Source organism: Erpetoichthys calabaricus, chromosome 17, assembly GCF_900747795.2.
Source record: "Erpetoichthys calabaricus chromosome 17, fErpCal1.3, whole genome shotgun sequence".
Taxonomy (NCBI): Eukaryota; Metazoa; Chordata; class Cladistia; order Polypteriformes; family Polypteridae; genus Erpetoichthys; species Erpetoichthys calabaricus.
Window position 1 is genome coordinate 5,785,937 of NC_041410.2, and position 23,531 is coordinate 5,809,467.

Here is a 23,531-nt window from a genome sequence, read left to right on the forward strand (position 1 = left end):
CTATTTTTTTCACTTCTCAATGTCATGCAAATTGTTAATTTAGTCTGAACTGTTTTTGTTAACCTGTGGGGCACGCCCTCTGAAGTAACAAAAAAGGGGGCGCAAATGTTGCCATATGTGGCGTAATTTCACTACTCGTAGGGTAATTTTAAACTTGTAGTGGTGTATCAGCAGCAAAAAATATAGGAATAAATTTTATTAGGGTTTCACAAAAACATTAGGGGGGCGCGATTAAAACTGTTATGAAAACTCGGGTCACAAATACAGTGGAGCCTTGGTTTGCGAGCATAATTCGTTCCGGAAACGTGCTCATAGTCCAAAGCACTCAGTTTTTTTATTTTTAATAAATTTGCAAAAACCTCACGTAAACTTTTTTCACGTTGTCATTATGGGGTGTTGTGTGTAGAATTCTGTGGAAAAAAATGAATTTAGTCCATTTTGGAATAAAGCTGTAACATAACAAAATGTGGAAAAAGTGATGCGCTGTGAATACTTTCTGGATGCACTGTATGTATATATATATAATATATATATATATTGTCACACTCATGCACATGGGAGGCAGCTAAAGGGCCTGAGTAAGGGCAGTTCCGAATCAAACCGGGATGTGGCAGAGGGCACTGACTCTTTCTCTCCCTTGCCTAGCAGTCCATTCACAGGAGATTCCACCTGGCCCTCTTGACATCACTTCCAGGTCTGAGCCTATGGAAAAAGACCTTGCCGGCTCCGGCCCCTGTGATGTCACGTCCGGGCTCGAGCCTATGGTTGAAGACCCTCGTGAGCCCAGCCCCTTTGACCTCACTTCCTGTCTTCCCCTTTAAATGCCTCCACCTTTTCCCTATTCCCTCAGTTCTGTTTTGTGCGCAGCAGTGCTATCATTTAAATCTCAAGTTGCAGCCAGGAAACCAAATACACGGGTAGCTGCCCCAAACCTTGCTATGGCTCTTTGTGGAGTTTGTGACAATATATATATTGTCACGCTTGGGTCACTGAATTGCACAGAAACACAGGAGATTGTAGAGACAGGAACTTTATTCAAACACTTCAAACAAACATGTCTCTTTCAGAAGTAAAAATGAGCTCAGTATGCAGTTAGTTCTCGTTTAAAAGAATAGACAAACATCATAGGGGAGCACAACGGGAATGGGACCCCCAACTGGAGCAGAGGATGTCTGGGGGAGGAGAGAGAAACAAAGCAATCAGCCAAAAGGACAGGTGCTGTTCAGGCTTCTAAGTGTCGCGCGACAGAGCAGCTGCATGTAAGCCCAGCAAGTAAGGGAGCAATGTGAAGGTAGTCTATCAGTGTTTTTAAGAGGGGTTTTCTGAGGAGCGTCCGTGTCTTCTAGGGGTGTGTTCAGCCCCCCTGCTCACAATATGTATATTACCTACATGTACTATCTTCAAATTGCATAACTTTTCATCACATTTCACATGACACATATAAAAACAGTAAGGAAGCACGTGTATTTCTATTTCATACCTGGAACACTGTCATTATTGCTGCAGGAAAGGTGTCAAAGTTAGTGGGGGGTGTACCACTGTCGAAATTAAACCTGTTTCATACAAAAAGGCCACCAGTCAGAAGAGAAATACATAGAAGTAAAATGTAATATAGTTTAATACTTATTACTTACTACCATGACATAGCACTATTATGACTTTATGTTAACAATATTCATTACTAAAATTACTGACTACACACTACAGCATATATGACTTCAAAATAGATTTTAGAAACTTCAAGGCCTTTGCTCCATTTCACTGCTGGAAGAACACTTATACAACAAATCTTTTCAAACCTAAGCTTAGTGTAAGTACAAACTGGACACTGCAGTAAAAAATATAGGGAACGAAAATGTTTTTATTATTTATTATGGAAGAAGTACCAGCAAAACTTTAGTCACAACCAATGTTTTCTGTCAAAGATTTTGCAGCTTGATTAGCATGGAAATCCAAATGATGATGCACAAATGTGTGTTTTTCTGATGAGATGATATGACTTCAGCACTAACTGCAGTCAAATGAAAACTAAAAATTACTGTGGAATTGAATCACAATACTTAATATGTTGCAAAACATAAAATATTTAATATTAGCATATCTTGATAGTATCTTACGATGGTGGCCCTAGCAATTTTTCATCCCTAGTAAGGAAACAAATAGTATTATATCCTGAAACTTGCTTAATCCAGTTTGGGCTGGAAGGAGCTGGAGCCTGTCCCAGCATCACTGAGTGTGAGGTAGGAACCAATCCTGGACAGGTGCTGGTCCACTGAAGGACCACTAGCATACACACAGATTACCTTAACAAAAACACCTTTGAAGACATGGGAGAAAAATCAGTGTACTGGAAGTAAACCCCATGCAGATACAGTGAGAACATGTGAATTCCAAACAGACAACAACAGGGTGAAGGAGTTAAAAGCAGGAATAGAAATCTGTTAAACCAACAGCTTCAACCACTTCAGGTGCTCAGGACTACTGTGGAGCAGATCAGTCGTTAAACAGTATTTAGGCAATCTCTATAATACGTAAGAGAAATGCACATAACACATCCACGCTCAGCATCTCCTGCCGTATAGAGCAGCATGCTGGCTGATGGCTAAGTTAAGCATTGATATGTTGTGTTTACTTACTGGCCCCCAAAAAGCTGCATGCCCAGCAGAGCAAAGACAACGATGAAAAGGAAGAGCAGGAATAACAAGCTGATGATGGACTTCATGGAGTTTAGCAGGGACACTACTAGGTTACGCAGAGATGCCCAGTATCTGAAGGTAAATAAAAGCAGAGGATTAATCAAATGAAGAGGAGAGTTGATATCTCTACTTTATATGCTCATCTCCGCTGCTAACAAATATAAAGGACACCAAACTGCAGACTGTGTGGACTGGCCAGTTTAGCCAAAAGGGAAAAATAAAAATGCAGCCAGAGCCTTCTAGCCTCAATTTGACACTTCATCATAGGAGACAATAAAATTACCTTAAGATAAGACCTTAGATACCTCAGCCAGCCAAGCCATGGGAAAGACGCTGGACAAAAGCCTGCCAGCTACTCCTTTTTTAGGCTTAGCAGCTTCAGCACTAAGGAAAACAATAAGACTTTCCCAGCTCTGTCATATGGAACAACGGCACCTAGGACTTATCTATGGAACCAAGAAATTATAGAGAATCACTCATGAACACAAATATGGTTCCCCACTATATACTTACTACATATTTCTCACACTTCAGTATAATGTAAGGGAGAAATACTTGTAGAATGTAGGAGAAAAAAAACACACCCAGACACACTCACCCTGCACTTAAAATGAAACATGTTTTACAAAAAAAATAAACAAATCATGACATTATGCTTGTATATCCTTATATAGACAAGCCCGGCATTTTTTTCCTTACAAACAATAGAAAGACAATATAAATGAGTGACTCTGGGTCACATAATGGGTGTTAGGCAATGATTAAATCAGAAGGCTTGTGGCTTAAAGTTCAGTGCCCAAGCCACTTGAATAAACTGCCTGAATTTTAATATAAAGACGCCAGTAACGGCGCACTGTGAATACACTTGACTTATAGTTTTCATTCTCTTTCTCTGTACATTTAGCAATCGTCTGCTCAGAGGGTGATGCGCCTGCTGCTTCCTGAGTAGTTCTTGTTTTCTCCACCCTAGCAGCCCGCTTCTTCTCTTTTATCGTTGGCATCTTTTCATGTTAAAACTGATTGTCAGTGTTTGTGTTGTAATTACTTAGTATGTTTTCACTTAAGTCTTCAATCTGCCTCAAGAATAATTTAAGATATGAAGGCTAGGGATCTGCACTGGAAATCGGAAGGTTGCCGGTTCGAATCCCGTAAAATGCCAAAAAGGACTCTACTCTGTTGGGCCCTTGAGCAAGGAAGGCCCTTAACCTGCAATTGCTGAGCGCTCTGAGTAGTGAGAAAAGCGCTATATAAATACAAAGAATTATTAGGTAGGGGAAGTGACGGCGAAGGTGGCAGTGAATGAGAACGGCGTCCGTATGCATATGCCGCATGACTGCCCTGCTGCTCGCTGCTGACAGTTGATTCTACAATAAAATAAAATAAAAATAAAAAGAGAAATAACCTCGGAGGTCAATCATCGCCCCGAGAGCGGACAGTAGACGTCACGTAGTATATGTGTACCAAATATCAGGTCAATAGTTCAATCGGTTTGCGAGCTACAGGTGATTTAAAATCCTGGACAGACAAACGAACAGCCACGGTAGCGTATTATATATAAAGATATTCTTAACTATACGGTATCATACAGCAAGATTTCAAAATTTTCAAAAATCTGTTTACAAACAAATCACAACAGAGTTATGGTTGGGGTTATTTTAAATATGTTTTTAACAAAATAAGTCGAAAATAAAAATTGCAATGCCAGACCTTGATGGTTATCAGTGTTAAAACTATCTGAAGTTACAGGGTGTGAGCCTCCATTTTAGTGGGAGGACAGTATGTATGCCGTATGCATATGCCGTGGAGGTGGGTCTGTCTCTCTGTTGAACTTTTCCTATAGAGATAAAGTCTTGCATTATGATTTTGTTTTGTAGTGTTAAATTGTTTGCATGTGAATTATCTGCCAGATGGTTTGGGAGCATCAGGGGATTTCCTAAAGGTACTACACCTGGAGGCTGCTGCAATTCCAACTCTCACCAGCGCAATAGACAGAGTAAGAGAGATAAATGAAAAAATACTGAAATTATTTGCTGACCGAGTGTCATTTCATTCATAAGTGTGCTTAAATTATAATCAGGGAAACACACATCTGGCTCTTCCAAACTATTCAATAGCAGCTGTTATTTTATGGACCAGTAGTTATGTACAGTAATGTGAGTCAGGTGGTCCACATCCAAACTTTGTATCCAAGCAAACTGATGTTTAAATCATTCGAGTACATTCAAGTGCTCGTGACATACTTAAACAATACCAAAACTTACACATACCTAATGTACTCTGAAATGCAACTCTCACTTTATAACCTGTTATAGCATTAGGATCATGTCGGTGAACAACCTTATTTGGTATGCATTCTTCTTGCTATTTTCACTAAATACTGTATATAGATTTTGTGTTACTCTCCACATATGTCAAAGTAAAATATTGCAATGACTGCCAAGATGGAAAACAGGAACAAAGCACAGAATTGACTGCCCATCTTTTCTTTTGTTATTTATACTGTAATTTTATTAAATTGAATCTGAATTCACTGTCGTAATCTTCTTTAATTATTTATCTGGTTTGTACAATGCTTTATACTGTATACCCTGCCATTCATTCTTATATTCTGTAAATGCCTTGAGCATGGGAAAGGCGCTATATAAATAAAATGTATAAATATTATTATTAAAACAAAGCTGCACCCAACCTCTAAATGTCTATTTCAACTTCCTTGCTGTTATGGGCATAGATGATACCTGTTAAACAATAAATACTAGGCATTACATTCTGCTGAGCTTAGTCATTCAGTTTACTTTTTTCTGTTCCTATTTAACTGCAGTGATTGCATTTGCTCTCCCATTCTGTCTTCTCCAGCACACTGTCCATCCACCCTGCCTCTTTCTCTGTCTCTCTAGTCTGACAGTAACTCCCAACCTGTGCATATCATCTTCTCTTAAAACCTACGAGACACCACCATAGGGTGTCAAAGCTCTGGCATAAATGTTTTCAGAAGGCTAATGGCTTCTAAAAAAAAAAAGGCCACAAAAAAGGCCACTGCCGCTGCAGGCACAAAGTCCATCCTAGCTTGAATTTTATAAGCGTGCTTACTGCTGCAAGAATTTTCACTTTATATTTGTGTTATTTTGCTGTCACTTTGTCACAGTAAATGATAATTTAGTGGCATCAATTACAGTATCTCACAAAAGTGAGTCCACCCCTCACATTTTTGTAAATATTTTATTCTGTCTTTTCATGGTACACCACTTTGATCCAATGTCAAGTAGTCCGTGTACAGCTTGTATCACAGTGTGAAGTTGCTGTCCCGTCAAAATAACAACATACAGCCATTAATGTCTGAACCGCTGGTAACAAAAATGAGTACACCCCTAAGTGAAACATGCCCAAATTGTGCCCAATTAGCCATTTTCCCTCCCCGGTGTCATGTGACTCGTTCGTGTTACAAGGTCTCAGGTGTGTTAAATTTGGTGTTATCGCTCTCACTCTCTCATGCTGGTCATTGGAAGTCCAACATGGCACCTCATGGCAAAGAACTCTCTGAGGATCTGAAAAAAAGAATTGTTGCTCTACATAAAGATGGCCTCGGCTATAAGAAGATTGGCAACACGCTGAAACTGAGCTGCAGCACGGTGGTCAAGACCATACAGTGGTTTAACAGGACTGCTTTCACTCAGAACAGGCCTCACCATGGTCGACCAAAGAAGCTGAGTGCACGTGATCAGTGTCATATCCAGAGGTTGTCTTTTGAAAACAGATGTATGAGTGCTGCCAGCATTGCTGCAGAGGTCAGCCTGTCAGTGCTCAGACCACACGCCCGCCGCACACTGCATCAAATTGGTCTACATGGCTGTCGTCCCAGAAGGAAGCCTCTTCTAAAGATGATGCACAAGAAAGCCCACAAACACTATGCTGAAGACAAGCAGACTAAAGACATGGATTACTGGACCCATGTCCTGTGGTCTGATGAGACCAAGATCAAGTGTGTGTGGCGGCAACCAGGTGAGGAGTACAAAGACAAGTGTGTCTTGCCTACAGTCAAGCATGGTGGTGGGAGTGTCATGGTTTGGGGCTGCATGAGCGCTGCTGGCACTGGGGAGCTACAATTCATTAAGGGAACCATGAATGCCAACATGTACTGTGATACACTGAAGTAGAGCATGATAACAACCCCAAACACAGCTCCAAGACCACCACTGCCTTGTAAAAGAAACTGAGGGTAAAGGTGCTGGACTGGCCAAGCATGTCTCCAGACCTAAACCCTATTGAGCATCTGTGGGGAAGGTGGAGGAGTCTCTAACATCCACCAGCTCCGTGATGTCATCATGGAGGAGTGGAAGAGAATTCCAGTGGCGACCTGTGAAGCTCGTGTGAACTCCATGCCCAAGAGAGTTAAGGCAGTGCTGGAAAATAATGGTGACCACACAAAATATTGACACTTTGGGCACAATTTGTGCATTTTTCACTTAGGGGTGTACTCACTTTTGTTGCCAGTGGTTTAGACATTAATGGCTGTGTGTTGAGTTATTTTGAGGGGACAGCATATTCACACAAGCTGTACACAGACTACTTAACATTGTGTCAAAGTGTCACATCTTCAGTGTTGTCCCATGAAAAGATATCATAAAATATTTGCAAAAATGTGAGGAGTGGACTCACTTTTGTGAGATACTGTATATCCTTAACCCACATGTTATGCTACAGGAGTGGCATCACGTCTTGTTAGTGCACTTGACTACTGCGGTTTCTTGTCTGATTTAGTACGCTTATTACAGTTACATTTCTGGTTAATGCTGTTGTGACATCCAACTTTACACATGTTTGCATAACTTGACAAAAATTGTACAAAGTACCAAGATGCCAAATTATGATGCCACATGAAATTTTTAATTTAGCCCTTTGTTAGTTAAATACATTTATTCATTTATAACAATCAGGTTGGTTCCCAATCTCTGTGCTTATATAAACGTCCTGGCTGCTTGTGGCCCTGGGGATTGGCTCTAAAACAACGATGATGGAGGGTTCTGTCTGCATGCCATTTATGTTGTAAACTGTAAATGCTGTCAGTATGCTTTCTGTTACACTATCACCAGAGGCCAAGGGGTTATTATTGATTCCGGGTTGAAATAAGAATTGTTGAAAAGCAAATGCAGACACAAAGGATTTGGATGTTTGTATGTTTAATACAAGTACATAATACTAATAACAATTTCACAATTTTAATGATGAATTTATACTAAGCCGGGGTTGCCAACTCTGGTCCTGGAGGACCACCATGGGTGCAGGTTTTCATTCAAACCTATTTTTTTTAAATGAGTGCCCTATTTGTGCTGCTAATTAACGTCTTGTGAATTCATTTTAATTGAATTGCTTTTTTAAGATTTGTTCCCCTAAATTTCTTCATCGTTCCTCTGCATTGCTTCATTTCTTTCCTTAAATGGCACCCAAACAGAAATGAAATGTGAAGTGAGGGAGCCAACAGAAGACCAACTAACTCAGGGCCTCAAACTCCAACCGATTTCACTCCAACCAGCTGCTTAATTAGGCTCTGATTCTTGTCATCAATTAAACTCATTCTTTAATTCTGTGGCTTGTTGCTACTCTCATGGTGCATTAGCAGACATTTCTGAAATTGTTGATTTTCTCTTTGTTTCGAGGACCTGAGCAGATCAACATTCCTGAGACCTTCATCTTTCTTTTTATTTTCAGATATTGTATGATGGACCCCAGTTGTTTTGGCTCATTTTGAATCTCACTATTGTCCATCTATCCATCCATCCATTTTCCAACCCGCTGAATCCGAACACAGGGTCACGGGGGTCTGCTGGAGCCAATCCCAGCCAACACAGGGCACAAGGCAGGAAACAATCCTGGGCAGGGTGCCAACCCACCGCAGCTCACTATTGTTTGGCCACTAATTAAGGAAAAAGAAACAATTAAGGGGTCTGAGTTTTCAAGAGCATGTTGATTAAAATGATTTCAAAAGAAGTTAATTAGCAGCAAAAACGGGTCACTCATTAAGAAAATGGTTAGAATGAAAACCTGCAGCCACGGTGGTCCTCCAGGATGGGAGTTGGCGACCCCTGCACTAAGTAGTGACTTTTGGCCATAGGTGGTCGGCTGTGTCTTTCCCTTTTTTACTTTCTTGTATACGAAGTATAGGGAAAGTATTGTAATCGTCCAAAGATTTGATGTCAAGACTTTGATGAATCTCGACGTTTTAGACCCCCTGATTTTCTCATATACAAAGTGTAGGGAAAGTATTGGAACCCTCCAAAAATTCCATTTTGAGATTTTGATGAATCTTGACGTTTTAGACCTCCCTGAGACCGACTGTTTTTGGAATTATGTCTGTGTGTGTGTGTAAACACGATAACTTTCACTTCGGTCAACCAAATTTTGCATACAAGAATTAAGTACAAAGCGTAGATTTCTATCAACTGTTGAGCTGTTCCCGCTAACCAGAAGTGGTACTTTACCTTTTATTCATTCAGCTCCAGAGTCTGATTTATTCAATTTCCCTTTTATAATAATAGTTCAAGATATTATTAATTTGACTTGACTTGTTGTTGATGGTCCTTTAATGTACATAATATTAAAATATAAAGATTGTCTTGCGAGTTACTCCTCAAAAATCCATCCCCATATCTGAGGATATGAGAAAGTCTAGGGGAGACCACTCCCGATTTTTTACAGTGAGAACCACAGTTATAAACAAATTACGTTCATTCAGTTTAGGTTGTTTTGTTCTATGAAGTAACAGAAAAGGAATAATCAAGAAAAAGAATAAATGTTTTATTAATAGTAAAAGATGCAATAAAATGAAGTGGTACTTACTTTGTAACTTTGAATATCCTCAATAACCTGAGAGCACGTAAAACACTGATTCCAAAAGATGTCCCGGGCTTCACTACTGCCCAGATAACTTCAAAAATACTGCCTATAATAACCTAAAAAACAAAACACATTAATAACATCATGACTGTCAATCAAAAGTAAATTTTGAAGATTAGCAGAATGAGCACAGCAGGGCCTCCTGACGCAAACAAATCAGATCAATTTAGATTAATGCACAGTTTACAATCTTTCTGTGAGGATGGGCATCCACGGGTTACTTTAGACTTTATCCCACATCCATCACAGTGCTTCATTTGTTCTGGAATTCTTTAAGCCTGAAAAGCTTTCTCTATGCCAAAGTGCTTTTTACAGCTTTTACAACAGAGGAATGGCTGCTGTTCTAAAAACAGGATTAGTGATGAACAGTTTTTTTCTGCAGAACTGTCTGTAAATAATGGAAGCATAAATGATACTTAGGATACCAGAATTGTAGAGTAAAGGGCTTTTGTTCAATTATGTACAGTCTGTGACAGGAAGGTACAAGATAGATTGCCATAGGAAATCCACTATACAAATTGTAAAATTAATGGCACAAAATGAGGCAGAACTGAAGGAAATGATACTAAAATGATAAGCGGACATAGAAAAGATATGCCCAAATATGAATTCAGAAAATGCTATTGCAGGTATTGGCTTTAGATAGATAGATAGATAGATAGATAGATAGATAGATAGATAGATAGATAGATAGATAGATAGATAGATAGATAGATAGATAGATAGATAGATACTTTATTAATCCCAAGGAGAAATTCACATACTCCAGCAGCAGCATTGCTCCAGCTTTAGCACTCATCAGTGAACTGGGCAGCTGGCTGACAGGGTTCATAAATGTGTCGTGGTGTGAGGGGTAGTCTACAGAAGGGTACAGCGGCTTTATGAGTATTGTTTGCATGTCAAAATATTATGCAGTTCTAGTAAACACTTTAATGTAATATTGTTTTTTATCAGTATGCTGCTGCTGAAGTATGTGAATTTCCCATTGGGAATACTAAAGTATCTATCTATCTATCTATCTATCTATCTATCTATCTATCTATCTATCTATCTATCTATCTATCTATCTATCTATCTATCTATCTATCTATCTATCTATCTATCTATCTATCTATCTATCTAAACTAGTCCAGTCCAGTAAACTTAACAATCCTGAGCATGCAGTTGCCTTGGAGAAAGTAACAAAGTACAATACTCCATAATGAACACAGATGCAGATTACTGGTTGATTCTAGTGGGTGTATTGAGATTGAAGAAGTGCAGTGAAGGCGCTTCAGAAGCTATCTCTAGTTACAACCTCTAAACGAGAAGGTTAAGACATGTAAGCTGTGTGAGGAGATGAATGAGAGTGAGAAGCAGCAGATCAATGTGAAGTCTGAAGACAAACACGGTGCAGTGGAACAACTGGTGCGACACGGTGGTAAGATGGATGGTATAATCAAACAGGCTGAAAGAATTAGGGTATATGGCTAAAAAGCTGGAAAATTAAAGTAATACAAAATAACTTTTAAAATATCAACGATACTTACTGCACAGTCAAAGCAGTTAAATGAGGAGTGAAAATAAGGCCTGGTCCCAAGTCCATACATTTTTATAAACATTTCGGACATAAAGAGTCCTAAGAAAATAAATTCTGCATAATCTGAAATTGAAGAGTATTGAACAAAAACAAACATAATAAGTTTAGACGTTTAAGCATTATTTACAGTATGCACTCATTAAAGTTATAAAAATGACGCTAAAATTATTATATCATATTTAATAGCAGTTTTTAAAGCTGAAATACTTTTTGACATAGAAAACAAATTGAAAGCCTATTTGTGAGGTCTTGGGTACTACCAACTAAACATGATAAAGATGACAATCTAATTAAATGTTAATAAAATAAAGTAGTTATATTCAAATCCAAAAATGTTATCCTGGTCACATAAAAGAAAAATTGAACAAATAATGTCAAGGCTAACAGGCTCAAGTATGGCTATTATGAACAGTTGAAACTTACAGTATGGTTACTATTCGTGCCGAGTTCAATCCATCTATCCATCCATCCAACCCACTACATCTTAACTACAGGGTCACGGGGGTCTGTTGGAGCCAACACAGGGCGCAAGGCATGAAGCAAACCCCGGGCAGGGCACACACACACCAAGCACACACTAGGGACAATTTAGGATGTCTTTGGACTGTGGGAGGAAACCGGAGTACCCGGAGGAAACCCATGCAGACACGGGGCGAACATGCAAACTCCACAGAGGGAGGACCTGGGAAGCAAACCTGGGTCTCCTAACTGCAAGGCAGCAGTGCTACCCACTGCGCCACCGTGCCTCCCTCAATCCATCTATCCATCCCTAATTTTTATAGAGTATGTTCATGGGGGAAACAGAACCTATCTTAGTAGCATTATGCCCAAGGCAAGACCAAGGACACGAGTCACGTGCATAGCATACTGATGTACACACCCACACTCTTTTAAACCAGGATGATGTAGTTACTGATTTACCAAAAACAATTTCAAAATATAAATAAATATTTTTACAAAAATTATTATCTTGTATAGCACCTTTTACAAAGCATAATGTCACTTTACAAAGCAGCAAGATAAAGCACAATACTAAATGCTTTTAACCAGTTTAACATGAATTACAATTGACCAAGACATGAATGAGCTTTGGGCTTTTGTTTGAGTTCTCTGGGATGGCAGAACACGAGGATTCCAACACTTACAGAGGAAGTCTGACAGCCGCTCAGACTGGTTGTAGTGAACGATGGCTACACAAAGAGTGTTGAGGGCTACCAGACTCAGCACAGTCCAGTAGAAGGCCTGAGTTTTGACCACGTGGCGGATGAAGAAACGTAACCTGCGCTCTTTCTTATAAAATGAGGAAGCGCCCTCCAATTTGGCACTTTTAATACTTGCACGTGCAAAGGGTGAGCCTAGGAATAGAAGAGGATATGCAAAAAGGTGGGGATTAGTCAAAAGGGACAAAAACATTTCAATGTAATCTGTGAGATCCATGGTCTGAATAAAAAAAGTCTTTAGCAGCCAAGGATTTTGCTGTTGCTTTAGGAGGAGAAATGCAATTATACTATGTCAGTAATATCTGTTTGTGTGAAATATCTTCAGCTCTAGAACTGAAAATGAACAAGCAAGGATTTCCTCTCACAAACATTTTTCTAGATCCAGAAGACTCACTGTGCAACCATGAGAAACTGACAATAGCTGGCATTACACAAAGTATGTGTGATGAAGAGCCTTTAAATGACATTACTTCTGTGCTAAGAAAGAAAGCTGTGTTTTCTTGGGAAGAAGGAGTCATTAAACCGAGAAGTTTAGCAAAACTGGGGAGGGCAAATACATTGTCATCATTCATATTTGTTTATTTTCTACAACACTTTCATGAACAATAACTTTCACATTGCAGTGAAACAATTTATTTCCATAGTTTAAAATGTTACAATCAGTTAAGTGGAATGATTTGGCATTTGGTAAAGGACTCACTGCTATGAATTTACAGGCACTTACGGATTATCATGTAAAGCGTAATCTAATTGCATCCACATTTGGAGTTAATTATTTCAATCTATGCCCTCTTTGACTGCAATAAAAAGTGCCTTCCCTGAAATTTCGTAAAGAAAAAATAATATTTGAATGATCGATGGTTTCACACAAAGTCATTTACAAATCCAAATGGTACAGCTGTTGGAATATTTCTATGATATGAATTGCCAGGTGAAGTTACCAGCTTAATGTGACACTCTAGTAACTTAGTGATGAGGACTGAATAAGAAAACATGTCCTTTACAATATAGGCATTAGCCACTAGGGGGGCACAGTTCGTTCGCTTGTACAGGGTGGTCCAGATCTAATTATGCAACTGTGCCATTTTGGAATGCAGGGCAGGTGCTGCCATCTATTGGCAACAAAAAGAATTTTAAGTGAAATCTCTATGTGCAGGGCAGGTGCTGTGAATTCTCTATGTAATAAACTTAGTAAGTTATAGCGTAATGAAAATTGCATAATTAGATCTGGACCTCCCTATAATTTCAGTAAATTTGTGGAATTTCCATATTTCTGGGGTGATACACAATTTTTGCATGCTATTGTTAATGCATCTGTGGTAATGATCTGCCCTCAATTTGCTTCAGTGTTTTCATTGGCCTTCTGCAGCAAGAACATGTACCCTACTGTCCCCTACAATTGTCCAAACTCCAAATTTTCCATGACTTTTCTTTTAAAGGTAATCATACTAATCAAGGAATAATGAACTTAAATACAGAACTGAAGTGGCTAAAATAAGGCCCAGGGCACTAAATCTCTACACACGTTGTTGGTATGCCTATCATTTAAGACATTCTTAGTGAGTCGCTGTTTCTCAATGTTATAAGTAATGGACAAAAAAATCCTAAATTGCTTAGGTCCATAGACACAAATGAGTTCCAAATGATTTGAACAACTTACCCACAGAGGCAATGTCTCCTAAGTGATCCTCTCCCTCTTCTGGATTTAAGAGGTCAGTCTTGCTCTTTTTAATAGTTGCTCTTCGTCTAGAGCCTATGGTAATGCCAAAATATAAGAATAAATCACAATGCATTTTTATTTAAGTATTGTGAATTTCCACATTTCAGGAATGCATGCTGTTGAAACAGAGCTGTATGAAAATGCATGTCCGTGGCACGGTAGGAATTGTTCCAATTGTACAGAGCATTGCCACAACCGGAATACTCGCCCTTAGAGTATCCCACAGAGTTGTAATAGAATATGTGGTGTTATTATCCGCTAAACAGTAACTTTCCCACTCGGAATCATCGAGTATCAGGTCAGAGAAATGCCAAGGAAGAAATCAAAGATCGGCTCATTGTCTCATGCAGAGAAAATGAGCGGTCCTCTAGCTTAGAACAAAGAAGACAACGAGAGAACTAATAGGAGAAAGAGACCACTCAGGCAGGCACAGCAGAGAAACGGTAGCAAATGTGAACGTGGAAATCAAACAGATGATGTAAATGTGAACATTACAGTCAGGATCATGGTCACCTGCATCACAAATAAAGAAAACTCAGCTTTGTGCATGGATGCAAACACTATAGAATTAAAAGAGATACCACAGCTTCCTACCTGGCCTACATTTACACCACTAAAGTACAAGGGAAGATGTTACTTAAGAATGAATCACTTAATACTGCAATTGGGAACATTTGCAAAAATTCACACACATAGCCTAAAATCATAGGAAAATGACTGGAATGAAAGAACAGGGAACTTCCAGGCTGTAACTCCCCTTGCAACTGGAAAAATGAATTGACAACATGATCAGGGATGTTTGAGCAGAATAAACCAGGAAGAAGAGACAGTGCGTAATGTTTCCAGATATTTTGTGAGACCTGTAGTGTTAGCTGAACCTATTTCTCCTCCGACATTAGTAAACTTAACGCGTCTAAGATAGAAAAGAATCTGAAATGTGTTTAGTTTTTGGTCAAATGAAAAAAATTCTACAAGTCAGTCACAACTATACATGCTCAAAAAAATGACTGATTCTAACTGTAATTGAATTTCTACCAGCTCAGCACATGTGGACACATCATTTTCCACATTTTTCTCCTACGTAACTTTTCCACCACTGTGGTGATCTTCATGCTTTCAATGGGTCTGCCAAAAAATAGTTATTTTGTGGTAATTTTTTCCAATACAGTTGTGTTACCATGTTTCAGATTATTTTTCTGATGAAATGTCGATCTTTTCCTAAGTTACTATTGTCTTGTTAACTGCAGCTAGTTTTATACTAAGACTAGGAGGCTTTGCCCCCCCTGCTCACTTCGCTTGCCAACCCTCTGGCCAGCGCTACATGCCAGCCACCTCGCATCTCTGCCCCTCGCGTATGTGGATTTCACTTTCACCAAACAACAAATCGTTTAAGTCTCGCAGAAACGCATCTTCATTGGAAATATACACTACTTGTCCCTGTTGGCAACACAAATTAGATGATCTACAAGTCTCCGACTTAAAGTTTAAATCCAAACAATATATTCGATCTCTTTTCGTTGTTTTCACCAAGTAATAATTTCTGTTTGTTTTTGCGCAGTTTGAAGCTTTCGAATTTTAGGACTTTCATTATCTCCAACCTGCTCTGCATGTGTATCACGCCAATGTTTTTGATTCTTTAAGACGTTCTACTTTGTTATCTACTCTTTGTCTTTTATTTCAGGCCCCGGGAGTGGTTAAATCTCTTGGCACAAAGTCTCGTCTCGCAGGACTTGAAAGTATCTCTCTGAAAAAGTCACGTCCCATCCCAGGCTAAAAAGTCTCGTCTCGTCCCAGGATTTTTTTATATACCGGTAATAGAGAGACTTGTTTATAACCTATTGCATCTATTGTCTGTTATGCCTATGGTGGAAAAAGGCATGCCCAGAGGCCAAAATCAATAAGATTGGTAGACGATAAGGTTGGATACAGGCAGGAGTCAAAACTGTTAGATCAAAAGTAAGACAAAACGAATTTGAAAAATCAAAATTAAAAAGGCACGTGAGAAAGTCCTATTACCAGTTCAACCTTAACCATACTATTCACGCAAACAGCAACTCATTTTGTACCCACCCTCTTTGATAGCGGGACATCATAATGGCATTTTATATAGCTACAACATAATGACATCATGCATTGTGACGGCACAATCATGTGGTAGCAACGGAGAACCTGCCACCAACAGCAACATTACCACGACCACATAGAAATAACAAAGAATGGCAGTGATTGCGAGGAAATACAAAAGAGCAAGGCGCTGACATCATTAGAAAAATGCTAAATTAATAAAACAGTTAAACGTAAAAATTCACAAAATTGGAACAGAAGTGAATTCCGAGTAATACAAAATTCCAAATTCATGACATTGTGCACTTTGTCACTACAAACATTTCAAGCCCTGTAACATTTCCATAACCTAATACAGTTACAACTATACGTCACTCTAAGGATAGCTTTTCAGGGTTCTGTATTGTTACACTGCGCATCGCACTTAGTACAGAAACACAAAAAGGTTGATTTTAACGTTCTCAATGTCTTCTGTCACTTTGTCATCAACATTTGACTTATATTCTTCTAAAGAACAGGTTTTGCTTCATCTCTCTCCCTTGAAGCCCAGTTTGTTGAGATCAGTGCACAAGTTATCCCATCTAGGCAGATGTTCATTTCTTTAAAATTGCTCTAAGCCTGCTAGTGATCTTTCTTGAGGAGCAGCTCACACACACACTGATTTTTTTGAGGCCAATTTGCCCATTTTTTCCTTTTTTTGATCTGACAGACGATGTTTTGGGTATTTTCAAAGTCTTTGGATGTTCCACTATCCTTCACTTGTTTTGGTGCTTTTCAATAACATTTCTGGAAATGGTCCTTGAAGTCAGTTTAACTTTAGGCTGTAGTTTTTGTTAAGTGCTGAACTAAGCAACCTTGAGATGTCCAAGAGATCTAAATATTTAACCTGAAGTCATGAGAAAACAAACACCTACATAGCTGGATGCCATTTTGTGATATTTAAAGGCCCGTCATCTAATTAAAGGGGTGAACACTTATGGGATTGATATCTTCCTGTTTTTTAACAGAAAATTGATTTGAATAATCTGTAAATTTTTTATTCCATTTTGGCATTTTGGCAGAGTGGTGGCCCTGAGGCTAGGGATCTGCACTGACAATCGGAAGGTTGCCGGTTCGAATCCTGTAAATGCCAAAAGGGACTCTGCTCTGTTGGGCCCTTGAGCAATGCCCTTAACCTACAATTGCTGAGTGCTAGTGATAAAAGCGCTATATAAATGCAAAGAATTATTATTATGCAATCCAAACAGAATATAAGGATTGCACAATTGCAGTTGGATTGGTAAATTATTTTAATACATTTTGTGACACCACAAATATTTGGAAAAAAAAAAAAAAACTACGCTAATTTCTTTAGGTTAGTTTTTTGCAAATAAGTAAAGAAACAAATAAATAAATAATAGCATACTTATTCCGAGTTACCGTATGTGTTGTCTGTCAGTGATGGAGATATTCTTATGTTGCAAACACCTCATCTGCTAGGCCACACTGTCTGAAATTAGCTTGTATTTTTCGTGTTATCATAAAAAACATACCATAAAAATATAGAGCTACAATTATGAATAACGCTGAAAAAAGTGCATGTGGTTCTTTATTTATTTTCTAGTACTGTATAATGACATTTTAGGAGTAGGGTAGGATTGAAAGAAAGGGTCTAAATCAGCAAACCATTGGAAAACTCTCCTTCCTGGATTCTTCACTTACAAAGACATGTAAGGAAGTGGTGAAAATGAAATTAAAAAAAAAACCAGCATATGTACCATCAAAAGGCAGCCTATCGTCCAGGTCACTCTCGTCCTCTGCCAGGATTACCTCTTCTAGACAAAAGGGGAAACATTAGTCAAATTGCAAGCATGAGATTTAATTAAAAAAAAATAGTAGGTAAGCGAGCATGAATGAGCCAGTACTGTGCGAGCGTGTTTGCCCTCTACATAGTGTATTATATGATGGGACTAATGAAAAATAATGACAGCGTAGGCCATGACCCATTCACCATTTAAATGGTATATTTCTGAAATTTCAGATAGTGTATAAAATTAATTTAAATAAGACTCCACCCTCACCCACAATGTCATCAGTTTTCAAGTGAACCATGACCATAAGCATGCCAAGAAGCAAGAATCAAAGGGGATTACAAGCCTGCATCCACATTAAGTGAAGCCGTATTTAAAATGCTATGAATTTTCAACACAACGACAGTCTTTTCTGGCCGTACACTAAGACACGTTTGGCGGCTGCCACCAGGTTGTTTCCTACCCGCTTTGCAGATCCATTCCAGGTAGCCATTGAGCTCTCTTTCAATCTGCTGCTGTCGCCGCAATTTAAGAAATTCACTCCTGTTCTCCACTCTCTCCCTCTCTTTGGCAAATTCCCTAAGAAAGAAGGGAGGAAGGATGAGAACAGCAAACTTTGCCTGACTGATCTGATATTTCCAGAAGCCATATACTGTACACCGTAATGCTTGAATAAAAACAGAAAAATTAGGTAAAGCTTTGTAATTCAAGAGTCAGTGGATTTAAATGCACATAAGGCTGGGTTCACAAAGTTTTTTTTTTATTCTACCTGCAACTTACATAATGTTATACAAATAATGAATTATCTAATAAGTTGTTTATGGCTCTGAGAAGGGAAGGGTAATTCAGTAAACACGTACTCTGAAGAAGCCTGAACTACATAAAACAAGTGGTGATGCCCGATATATTAATGACGGTTTCCGTATTTCTGTCATTAATGTTCATGTTCTTTATGTACAAGAATGCCAACTCTCCTCTGATAAGTCAGTGGGAAACCAATGTTTTATATTATTTGAAATTGGAAAAAATCTAATTCTCAGTTAGAGGATCTGTACAGAATTTTTTCAAAACCTGGCAGGATCTAATCAATAATATTTTAGAATAAGAAGAAATAATTATTTTCGCATTTCTTTTCCTTCTCCATTTATCTTTTTTGCCCTATTAAACTCAACAATTTAGGTATGTTTACAAGCCTTAAGTATTACTCCTTTGGCCATGCTCTCCTTCTCAGGGGTGGGGTTTGATTTGTTTTCAATCTTATTTTTTGTAAAAATTGATCTATTTGTATGGAATGATTACAATAAAATTAATAAAATAAAAAAAAAGAATGCCAGTATAGTTGAAATGCAAGTTAGCCACTATTCACGGGGTACTTTCAACAACTGCTTTGGTAATACTTATAAAAGTTTACTCAAGATGAGATCCTTAGACCCAAAAATCACACATCTTGAAATCAATCATGGATGTCACAAATAAAAAAATAAATAAAGGCAAAGAAAGACATGCTCGCCTATACCTGCTGTACACTTTCTGTAACCTAGCATATGATCATGAAAAGTCATATCTATTAATTCCAAAATAAATTCTTTTTTCAAAATAAGCAAATTACAAATATGAGGACATGTGAGTAGATATTAACAAGTTATGTAATTAAGATGAAAACTGGTGTCTCTTCACATAAATGTATATTAGTATCTAGAATACTGAGTCACCTAAATGGACACGGGATTAATATAAACATTCACATGAATTATTGGGAAAACTAAGAAATTAGCGAAATAAAAAAGAATGTCATAAAGAATATATTTTATGCTCTAAATCAGTGCAGTTTTTAAGTGTACTTGTGTTTCATGTAGTACAGGGGTTCTCAACGGCGGTCCTGCGGACCCAGGTTTTTGTTCCAACTAGCTTCTGTTTTTAATTGGAATCCTGGGCTAATTAAGTGAACTGGTGTTGCCCATATTCGGTGTTTTAGGAACAATATATAAATTAGAAAACTAAGTTTAGTTAAAAAAAAATACATTAAAATGTACTAAGCAGTTATAATGGAATAATGTATTTTCTTTTCTTTTTAACAATATTTTCATCTTGATGTTCATTCTAGGGCGGCATGGTGGCGCAGTGGTAGCGCTGCTGCCTCGCAGTTAGGAGACCTGGGTTCGCTTTCTGGGCCCTCTCTGCGTGGAGTTTGCATGTTCTCCCCGTGTCTGCGTGGGTTTCCTCCGGCCGCTCCGGTTTCCTCCCACAGTCCAAAGACATGCAGGTTAGGTGGATTGGCGATTCTAAATTGGCCCTAGTGTGTGCTTGCTGTGTGGGTGTGTTTGTGTGTGTCCTGCGGTGGGTTGGCACCCTGCCCGGGATTGGTTCCTGCCTTATGCCCTGTGTTGGCTGGGATTGGCTCCAGCAGACCCCCGTGACCCTGTGTTCGGATTCAGCGGGTTGGAAAATGGATGGATGGATGTTCATTCTATTTTTCTGGGAGTTGTAATTGTTTAATTAATCCATTGTTTTCTAGTTAGTGTGTCTAACGCTAAACTAGTTGCTGTCTTTCACGATTCAGTGTTGTTTGCCTGGGTGTCTGCTCTCCTCGTTTTTAATTGTCATTATTAAGGTACAATGAAGGGAGCAAACTGCACAGAGAAAGGGTAAAATAGAATGAAAGCAACAAAAGTGAGTTAATTTAAATCTATAGCAAAAACAGAAATATTTCAAAATGTTTTATAAATGTAAAAATCATGCTGCTGTGCTTTCTTAATGTAGAATAAGAGAAGAGAAAAAAATACCAGCTAATTAATTGTAATCAGTGCACTGATTATGAATCCAGTTGAAGTAAAAACCTGAAGCCACAGTGGGCGCCCCAGGACCGACTTTGAAAACCCCTACTATAGTAGGTACAGAAAGTTTCACTTCAGGTGTCTGTTTTGACTTCAGCTTCTGATCCCTGACAATAGTAAGGTAAAGGAGCAGAGTTAGAAATAATAAAAGGAGTGAAGCACATGTTATTTTGATGAGACAAACGTGGCAGGTGATGCAGAATGTGGCGAGCATTGAGCAGAATAGGATGTACACCTGAATGTCTGCATTCCTAATTGTACGACAAACAAGGGGGTCTTGTTCAAAAATTGGACGCCATCTCCTTCTTGTTATTTGTTTTAGACTGGCCTATGCCTACTATAAACCCTGAACTTAAAGTTCGTGGGGGTAAGGCCAGGTACACCAGGGTCCCTAATCTTAAAAAATTCAGAGTAGATGCCTAATCTTAAAATAGTGTAAGGGTGCCTAATCTTAAAAACAAGTGGCGTCCGCTTTTTGAACAAGGACTTGGTGAACGTTTCCTGGTAAATACAGGATTATTTGTTCGGGTGCACTATATCATTAAGAGTACATTCAGTGAGGTGAATCGGGTCCAACTGAACTGTTGAAAATATCCTTGGTCTGCATTTGTTTTTCATAAATATTTGGTCTAATAAAACTTAGAAAGAGAGAAAGAGAGAGACTGAAAACTTCTTGAACGTAATATGTTAACAAAATTAAACTTTTTTAACCAATATCCCTTTGAAGTAGTTTCAAAATCATATAAATATGGACAAGCTTTTTAATTAGTTAGCATGTCAGAAAAGCAAATTTCCAAATCGGCTGTAAAAACAGCATGTTTGCATTTTATATTTTCAAATGTTACGTGTGGTGATGATATACATAAATATTACGTTTTGTTTTTGGTAAACATATTCCAACAACAGTTACCTAGTATCATCTCAAAAATAACCAAAAATGTGCTTTTTATTCGGAACTCCTAACCAAAGACTCTCCTTCTAGCCCCAAATACAGCTAATATAAAATGTTAACACCTAACACAATAGCCCTTTGGGCCATCAATTTTAATAACTGCACAGTGGCATGTAGTGTGGTGAGGCAGGTAGATACTTACCCAGACAATACACCGAGAACAAGGTTCAGCATGAAGAAGGAACCAATAATGATGAGAGGGATGAAATACAACCAGTTCCAGGCACTCCCTGAGGCGTCATTGCTCTGTGGATGGAAATAAGAAAAGAATCAGCTTGGTGCTAATGGTCTGATTTCGTTCAGTTTAACATGAATTTAGACTACATATGTGTACATTTTGAAGCGAACTTTTACATAGCAGAGCAGATTGTAATAGTTGATGGTATAGGCAGATGGCAAACATTTACCAGTCTTCCTTCCCAAAGTAAATGATGTTCTATTGCAGCTTTAAACAGCCCTCTCATCATTAAGGACTATGTGACTCTGAAATGAGGACAGCAAATATGTGCAGCTAAAGCATGTGCTTCATCACCACATACAGTTAGGTCCATAAATATTTGGACAGAGAACTTTTTTCTAATTTTGGTTCTGTACATTACCACAATGAATTTTAAATGAAACAACTCAGATGCAGTTGAGGTGCAGACTTTCAGCTTTAATTCAGTGGGGTGAACAAAACGATTGTATGAAACAGGATGAGCACTGCCAGAGCCTACAGTGTGGTGTGAATGTCTCTGACCAAACAATCAGAAACAGACTTCATGAGGGAGGCCTGAGGGCCCAACGTCCTCTAGTGGGCACCATGGAGCTCGACTGGCATCTGCCATAGAATACCAGAACTGGCAGATCCACCCCTGGCGCCCTGTGCTTTTCACAGATGAGAGCAGGTTCACCCAGAGCACATGTGACAGATGTGAAAGGGTCTGGAGAAGCCATGGAGAATGTTATGCTGCCTGTAACATTGTTCAGAAAGACCGGTTTGGTGGGGGGTCAGTGATGGTCTGGGGAGGCATATCCATGGAGGGACGCACAGACCTCTAAAGGCTAGACAACGGTACCTTGACTGCCATTAGGTATAGGGATGAAATCCTTGGACCCACTGTCAGACCCTTTGCTGGTGCAGTGGCTCCTGGGTAACTCCTGGTGCACGACAATGCCCAGCCTCATGTGGTGAGAGTATGCAGGCAGCTCCTGACTGGCCCCCACGCTCACTTGCCTGACCTCAATCCAATAGAACACCTCTGTGTGGGACATTATGTTTTGGACCATCCAGCGCCTCAGACTGTCCAGGAGCTCAGTGATGCCCTGGTCCAGATCTGGGAGGAGATCCCCCAGGACACCATCCGTCATCTCATTAGGACGTTGTCAGGCATGCAGCATCCATACAAGAACATTGACGGGGGGTGGGCACACAAACTACTGAGTATGATTTGAAGTTGCTGCAATGAAATTTCAGCAAAATGGACTCGCCTGCCTGTCGCATCATTATTTTCACTTTGATTTTCGGGGTGTCCTCTGTAGGTTGATAATTTTCACTTTCATCAAATGATGTGGCATCCTTTTGTTCCTAACACATTACCATATCAGTCCATATCAGTAGAGATATCCAGTAGGATTTTTTTTTCCCTCATTGAGATCTGATGCGTTTCCTTTAACTTCCTTTAATTTTTTTGATCAGTTTATATTATGGCAGCATAATATTAAAATAGGATTATGTTTTAGTTTAAAAAGAGCTGCTTTATGGGAGAATCTGGCATGCTAATGTTGAATAAGGAGCTATTGATT

At 38.9% G+C, this 23,531-nt stretch overlaps 1 protein-coding gene across 1 annotated transcript in view; it reads right to left on the reverse strand.

Moving 5' to 3' along the window:
* LOC114667235 (voltage-dependent P/Q-type calcium channel subunit alpha-1A-like) overlaps positions 1-23,531 on the reverse strand; it is a 476,759-nt gene that overhangs the window by 187,712 nt on the left and 265,516 nt on the right. Inside the window, exons 7-15 of the mRNA XM_051920739.1 lie at positions 21,889-21,992; positions 18,424-18,539; positions 17,928-17,984; positions 14,047-14,139; positions 12,312-12,521; positions 11,117-11,229; positions 9,531-9,643; positions 2,637-2,768; positions 1,481-1,553 (exon numbers count right to left, since the gene is read on the reverse strand). Of these exons, the coding sequence (XP_051776699.1) occupies positions 1,481-1,553; positions 2,637-2,768; positions 9,531-9,643; positions 11,117-11,229; positions 12,312-12,521; positions 14,047-14,139; positions 17,928-17,984; positions 18,424-18,539; positions 21,889-21,992 (1,011 nt within the window). The remainder of the gene's footprint in view (positions 1-1,480; positions 1,554-2,636; positions 2,769-9,530; positions 9,644-11,116; positions 11,230-12,311; positions 12,522-14,046; positions 14,140-17,927; positions 17,985-18,423; positions 18,540-21,888; positions 21,993-23,531) is intronic.